The sequence below is a fragment of the Branchiostoma belcheri genome, unplaced genomic scaffold (genome assembly GCF_001625305.1).
Source record: "Branchiostoma belcheri isolate BF01 breed outbred unplaced genomic scaffold, Haploidv18h27 scaffold379, whole genome shotgun sequence".
In the NCBI taxonomy this organism is placed as follows: Eukaryota; Metazoa; Chordata; class Leptocardii; order Amphioxiformes; family Branchiostomatidae; genus Branchiostoma; species Branchiostoma belcheri.
This window is the reverse complement of record NW_017803997.1, coordinates 43,764-51,776: the sequence shown is the minus strand read 5'-3', so window position 1 is coordinate 51,776 and position 8,013 is coordinate 43,764. Positions and strand designations below refer to the sequence as shown.

The 8,013-nt window shown below is 38.7% G+C and overlaps 1 protein-coding gene across 1 annotated transcript in view; it reads left to right on the top strand.

The window, feature by feature from the left end:
• The first annotated feature begins 410 nt into the window (after positions 1-410).
• Positions 411-8,013, top strand: part of LOC109476451 — an 8,313-nt gene continuing 710 nt past the window's right edge. Inside the window, exons 1-4 of the mRNA XM_019777382.1 lie at positions 411-599; positions 5,527-5,650; positions 5,789-5,910; positions 6,780-7,265. Of these exons, the coding sequence (XP_019632941.1) occupies positions 411-599; positions 5,527-5,650; positions 5,789-5,910; positions 6,780-7,265 (921 nt within the window). The remainder of the gene's footprint in view (positions 600-5,526; positions 5,651-5,788; positions 5,911-6,779; positions 7,266-8,013) is intronic.

Here is an 8,013-nt window from a genome sequence, read left to right as displayed (position 1 = left end):
CTTGTATGTACGACTTACAAGTAAGACTTCAGAAATCCACGAGGCTTTTATCTCATTTGCGCTGCACGTGGGCCAAAATTTTGCGGGTATTAATGTTAGCGGTCATTGAACAAAAAATCATGCAAAAGCAAAAAATAAATGTTAACTACGATTTATTTCACTTTAGACCGATGACTTCACCTAAAACTTAAAGTCGCAGACTGGATGTAACAAAACATTCCAACAATATCCAGATCGGTTATAAGTATATATGTATATTGATATATGGGGTCAACTGAAAATTGTTTGTAGTTAGTGTTAAAGCTTAGTCTTTATTTCATATTGACTTGTACCAACACAAATGAAATTCCATGCTAAATCAAAGGGATTATTTGAATAACAATCATCCGTTACATTTTCCAGCAATAAAGATGTCAGACGAATCAGAGAGATCGGCGCCTTTCTCCAAAAAGAAAGATAGGAAAAAGAAGAAAAGATCTAAAAAAAATAACGGCAATGTGGAAAGGGTGACCAAGTCTTCTGAGAAGGACACCCTTCCAGTGCAACAGAATGATCATCAGCAGGGAGAGATGGGAGCAGTGGGTGGACACACCCAGAAGGTAGATACGCGATTCAATTTTTTTAATAATTTCATATTTGTCTGTTACATCAACCAACTAGAGCTCGGTGACCTCATACCCCCATGACAAGTTTATTAATTTTATATCTTAAATGCATAGTGATGTTCACCTGTAAATGGCTTACATTTACAATTCTGCTCATTAGCCAAATTTTATGCAATTTCTTAATCATATTCTCCACCCAATAACAGCATTATCTTAAGAAATAAGGCTGTTCTATCTTATCCTCATAAATTATGCAAATGAGGTCGTGATTTGAATAAATTATTCTTAATAAAGATCACGTTCACTGAACTTGCAATTAGGCAGGTATTAAATTACCCACAGTTACCACCATAGAATTGTACCAATGCCACAATAATTAGGCAAATTAGGTTTTCATTTACATAATTAATATCTGCCAATACCTTCCTATCGTTCTTAATTACCTACATCACAAGTGTTTTATAGCCCTAATATCTAACACAACGGATTTATAGCATTTCCTCTTTAATAATGCAAATTAGATCCTGATTTTCATAATTGTTATTTTGTGATGAGAAGCAGCTATCAACATTATCCAAACCATCCAAAATTTATGACCCTAGCATGTCCAGAACGCGAGATATCAAAACCAGAAGTTGTACTGCAGTACCAATGGAAGCCATTAGGGGGCCCAAAATTAGCCTGGGTACCATCCCCAGTAGTATATTCGCAAACTCTATAACTGGGTCTGGACTTGCACACATATAAAACGATTGGTCATGACGTCACGTAATGAGCTAGCCCGAGCAGCGGGGCTTCATTTGATTGGCTGAGCCTCAGAGGCGACGGCCAATGGCGCACCTGCATTATTCAAGTGATGTTTGTTGTTTTGTAAACACAGATCTTCGCGCGAGTGTTCCTTTTCTCGGTGCGTTCTTTTTTTTTTACCGGTAGGACGCCCAAAACATCACGAACGAAATTATTCAATGCATCTTTTTGCTCATTTTTGAGCGACGATATTCCGTCTAAATCGTCCAAAACGGACGTGATTGCGAGGTCAACATCAACCTCCGTGAGCTGAGCGGCTTGTGCGTCAGCCATGTTGATGATTTATCGCGGAAAGACTGACTACGGCTATATCATGTGCGCTTTAGCGTTCGGTTCGCCGTCGGACATGTTGATGATAAGGCGTTCGGACGTTCGAACGGACGCTAACGTCGCCGTTCGGACATCCGAACAGCCCTTACCTAATATGTACACACCCAAAAAAGGGCTTAGACGAGTAGGACCAATCAGCGCGCTCGTTCAAAATCTGAACGAATATTTAGACTCCAGACGCTACATATGTGTGCAAGTCCAGACCCAGTTATAGAGTTTGCGAATATACTACTGGGGATGGTACCCAGGCTAGCCCAAAATCCCAGTTATCGTGACACCCTAAGTATGAAACCAATCCATCCAACCGTTCTTGAGTCGTTATTGATCTTGTTGACGAACAAACAGAATGACAAACGCAACTGAAAATATAGCCTCCATGACATGCCATTTTATAGTGCATATTTTGAGTATTTTGAGTCAACCGGCCTCAACCGACCTCTTAATTTGCAGTATACAATGGATTATTAACGTTCAGGCTACAAATATTCGCTTTTTTAAGTTATAACTTCTAATATGCTTTAACCACGTGGAGTCGCAAATTTTAAAGTATTTTAGGTTATTTTTTTGCATCCATATATTATAAGGTCCATCAATCCCAACCAACCAATCAAACATTTAAAAAAACAATATTCAACCTCTATTTTAATAGCAAAGTTTGCCATTCAAACAGCCCATGTCTATGGCGGAACTGGATGATCCACAGCAAGACGAAAAGGGATCAGTTGGAGGACAAACACAGAAGGTATTGAAGGGATTTGTTTTTAAACAACGCTAAAGTGTGCGCTAAAGTTTATAGTGGCATGCATGGCCATATTTGACCTACTTTCTCATCGGGTAGGAGTAGTTTCTTCTTGCTGATTGGCTGCTGGAATAATTTGATCAAACTTATGATAATCAAACGAATATATGATTCTATAGAAAGATCACCTCAAAGCAAACACATGGATGGCATGGTGAATAAGAAATTTTGGAATAAGGAAGAAGAATTGGTGAAATGTGTTGTATTTGCTCTTGAGCATATGTTGGCCTTCTAGTTTATTATGGCTTCACCACACGAAGTGGTGTGGTGAAACATATTGTGTTCTCTCATGAGTAAAGAGACTGTTTACACGTCAACCAAGTCTTTTATTTTATTCAGCCGACAATTCAAAGACCGTCTGCCAAATTCCTTCAGGGCAATTCTGACTGGTTCACATTACATTACATTACATTACATTACAGGTGTCGCTGCTACAGATACTGAACGAGCTAAGGCGTGTCTGCCTGCTCCCAAATGCATTGAATTCCGTACGATGGCGGTTCTCAGCACTTAAGGATCACCAAAATATGCCCACATTTTGCACGCTATTGCGCGTACGACGGGTTGTGACCAAGGCTATAGTCATTTAATACAATAACTCTTACTTCTTCAGGATGCGGTCCCAAACGTAAGTAAGTCTGAATCCCCCCTCAGCTTAGTTCATGACAGGAGTAGATTTTCTGATCCATATAGCCTCCTTAATCGAACGTGTGCATCTTTTGTCTTCTAAATCTATTACTCTGGCCGCGCCCAGTCTATTACACAGTTATTTCTAATGATGTGGTTTGTCAGTGCTGGTTTGTTTAAGTTCATGTCCTTCTCTGCTTCCTTCTTCTGTACCCTTATGTACCTTACCACCTTTATGTTCTCTGCCTCCTTCCTATAAGGGGGTATACAGACCTATTGTGAACCAGTCAGAATTGCCCTGAGGAAGGTGACAGACGGTCATTGAAACGTCGGCTAAATAAAAGACTCGGTTGTGTAAAAATGTGTCTTTACTCAATGTTTTACCAACCTGTTGAAACTATTCACGGACCTGTTCTCCAATGTTTCTTTTCCTCTTCCTCCTCCTCCATCTCCTCTTCCTGCTGATTTTGTCAAATAGATTCAATTTCTTTTTGTTTCTTTCATTTTTGGGTCAAAAGCATGAAGCTTGTCATGAATTGTGGCCGAATACCTCCAAGTTTTTCATTTTTTTTTAAATTTTCGTGATACATGATTTATTGGAGAATGTTGGTTGTCCCCGTCAATAACAAATGAAGCAAGTTCGATCCCAGTAATTACCGGACCATTGCTCTACTTTCAATTCCCGGGAAAGTTTTCTTTAGGACTAATTGGATAGAATAAATAAAGGAAAGAACAGAAGCTCACTTCAAGAAATCTCAGTTTGGCTTTAGACGTGGGAGGGGTACAGTTGATGCCATATTTGTAGTGAGACAAATCCTTGGAAACACCCGGGAGAGAAAAGTAAACGTTAACTTTCCTTTCGTTGACTTCAAAACTTTTATACTGTCTGAAGGAAGGTTCTTTGGACAATGTTGCGAGCTATAGGGGAAAATGATTAAATTGTTATCATTGTAGCCTATCATGAAATGCTGCGAATGCATAAACTTCCGTTCTCGATTACAAAAAAAAAAAAATATATGTACACACCAAATTTATGGTTTTGGAGCTACTCACTTCCAAGCTCTGAAACAAAATCGGCTGCTGCTTTACAAAGACTCTCAAACTCAAGCGCGCCTTACGATCCGTTAGGAGGAATGTTTGACCACTGTGTGGGCTGTTCCACACCTCAGTAGGGGTTTATCCTGATGAAATATTGTAATTTACCTAAAACAAAATGCTAAGGTGTAAAAACAAACGAAAAAAATGTGCAGCATTCGGGGCCTACTAGCAGACGGCATGTCAAACTACACACCAATGTAGCCAGCGGATCGTGAGTTATAGCTGCGAACACTTCCGTAATTTTCTAGCGGTTCGCTATGCCGCGACTACCATGATCGTAACATATGCTTAAGAAAACCGCACGTCCCTAACATCGACGAAGTGCATGGCCTGTGCAGACATTCCTTCAAATAGGGATAATGGGGGTATGGACTATTTGAACACTTCACATTTTGGGCAGGGGTGATTTAGGCACAGGCCATTGATGTGGGAAGGTTATAGGTCCATTTGGTACGGGGGATGTGGTGAAGCCATTTGCTGCATCTGCTTCCGAGCAAAACGTCGGCCTTTCTAGTTAAATTTTAAATCTCTTTTTAGTGTTACTTGTCAATTTTCTCGTATATATATTAAGATTTTTAAATCTACTTAAAAGCAGTGTAAACTGAAATCCAAAGATATTTCTAGCTTTACTAAGTTCAGCCTGTCATTCCAAAATATTTCATATTCTCTCTCTATAGTCTTACCTATCATTTGAAAAGTTTTTAGTCACTATTTTTTGCTCTCTATCTTTCAAACATAGTTAACTATTACAAACAATTATGTAATAGTTCCATAAAAAGATCTGCTCATAAATTTAATGTTCAAACGGGCACATTTTTATATGAAGGAAAATGAAGGGCACTAATTTTTATCAATTGTGTCAAAGCTGATTGTTAAAATGTCAGATGTAATGCAAAACAAACGTTATACAACATAAAGAAGAACAATACATACACAAGTTAAATAAAATATCATTTTAATGTATACTTATACTTAATCTGCCATGTGTATCTCACAGGAGAGATAAGAATTTCAATCTCCCCTAGGGGAGATAGGAATTCCAATCTCCCCTAGGAGAATTCCAGATTCCACTGGATTCCAATCTCCCCTGTGGAATATACTTGTGACTTGACATGTGGCTTGGCACATATCGCGTCAATTAAAATGTGTTGAGAATTAGAAATGTACATTACACTGAATCCTTGCAAAGTCAGTACCAGTGTGATCTAATGATGGTCATTTACTTCTTATCACCTCTGTAATCTCAAAATCTGTCTTAAGGAGGCTTCCCCACAGCAGGACTCTGAAGGGGAGAACGTCCACCCAGTTTCTAAGTGGTCAGTCGATGAAGTCTGTGCACTGATAAGGAAAATCAGTACTGAAGAAATCACAGAAACATTCAAAGGTATAATAATATTTATTTGGTCTGCTTGTTTTAATAACAATATCAACATTATCTGTTTTAATAATACTTTGGATGACACGTTGGACTGTACAATATGATGGAAAATCATATTGATAAAGGTCTGTTTTATAATTTTAGATCAAGAAATAGACGGAGAAGCATTGTTACTTCTTGATGAAACTGACCTCCAGGGAATGATCCCTAAGACTGGGCCAAGGCTCAAGTTAAAAGACGCCCTTGCAAAATCTCTCAATGAGTTGGTGAGTTAACTCTTCTTGCCTTTCTTGTTGCAGTGCCACGTTTATGCGAAGGTTGTATCATTGTGGAAAACATTTTAGTGGAAAAGTGTTAAGATTTCATAATAGTAACAGCTGGAAATTCTATACTTGCCACATTTGAAAGTTACATGAAGATTAACGTGAAGATTTTAATCTCCTCGTTAATGACTAGTTAAAGGTTGTTAAAACAACTAGTCATGGCCCTATTTGCATAATGTATTAGATTTTATAATTGCGCTCTTTCTTTTAAGATAAGGTAATGTCATTGGGTGGAGAACATGATCAACTGATGCGATTCTTGCAGATGATGTTCTTATTTGAGTAATCAATGATGAGGATGATGATGATGATGATGATGATAAGGGTATAGGGTCTATATAGGGTCAACCCTATCTAGACGGGGGGGGGGAGGTAAAAGTTCCCGCGCCAACTTTGATGTCGCATAGCGTCCAAAGTGCTAATGCGCTAGGGCCACCAAAACGTAGTAACTTTTTCTAGAATGTTCTTGGCAACAATTCTATAGTAGTGAAATAAGATTATAAATTCTCCTGTTGCCATAGCAATAGGTTTTTGGCGCATTTTTGGCAAAAATCAGTAATTTTCGCTTAACAATAAAAAAATTTAGGTTTTTTATGTTAGTTTGCACATGCTCTCTAATATGTATGTAACATGTAATTTTATATTCTTCTATCATGCATATGCATAATTTATGTTAATTTGATTACGTCATCCTTCAAATTCTAAAATGGCGGACCATATGATAAGATCAGGTACATTTCGATTTTTTGAACAAATTTGTAGATATTTAACTTCCTCCGTGTGTATTAATTTGACACGTCTTGATTCTATAGAGCAAAAGGGAACTTGATGCGTCTTACCAAAAGTTACAAAGCACAACCAAGAATGGGGGCCTTCACGTCTTTGTAGATGACTCCAACATATGGATCGAGGGGAAAAAGGCCGCAGCTCAGCAATGGGGGCTTTTGTGTGATGAAGACCCACGTCTTAGAATTGAGTACGGTAACTTCCTTGATTTATTGTCAAGCAAGGAACGTCCAACCTCTAGTGTCATAGAGACAGCAAACATGTATGGGTCTATACCACCTCCCAATGATTCTCTGTGGGGTAAGATGAGAGAAAAGGGTTGGAAAGTTGACTTAAAGGAGAGAAATATAAAAGGAAAAGAGAAAGCTGTCGATGCTCAACTAATGATTGATGCCATCTGTTTTGTCGAGCAAAACAAAGAAACAGGGGGAACAATTGTTCTAACTTCTGGGGACAAAGACTTCATTCCATTCATTAACAAAGTTTTAGAGTATCCCGCTTGGAACATAGAGGTATGGATGTGGAAACATGCAATTTCCAGTAGTATCAAAAACCTGGCAAAGACTCGTGATAGGATTGTGGTTGAGAATCTTGATGCCCACATTCAAGAGATGACTTTCATAGAGTATACGTTCAATTGGAAACAATGCGATGCGTCTACCCTACACAGCCAAGCCTGTGTAATAAAGGGGGCTGTGATGAGCAATGTAAACTCAACTTGGATCAATGAAATGGAGGAAAAGTTTCGCTGGCCTTTCCAGTATGACGATAATTGGTTGAAAGAGAAGGGGGATTTGGTTATAACATTTTCACCTAGAGTTGAGGAAAGGTTCTCAGACCGCCTTTTCATCAGCAAGTGCTTCAGCAAAATTGAGGGATCAAGACAGCTCAATTGTAATGTCTCAGAGGGGAATGTTATCACTTTTCATGCGTATGAGCAAAAGCTTTCCCCGGAAGAAAAGAAAAGGACTAATAAACGTGTACAAAAGACGACGTTGTCTGAACAGTGCATATACAAATTCTATTGTAACTATGGATTACGTTGCCACTATGCTCACAGTGAAAGTGAGAAGAGGCACTTTGAGAAGCGTGGAAACCATGGCCGGCGATACAAAACACAATTGTGTTACTACACACAAAACAAAAGAACCTGCTTAAAGACAGTTTGCAAAAATGCACACGGAGAGGGAGATGCTGTTTGCACCAAGTGCTATGACAAAGGTCACACAGAAAGTAATTGCCGGGGCAGGTAATTTCTTT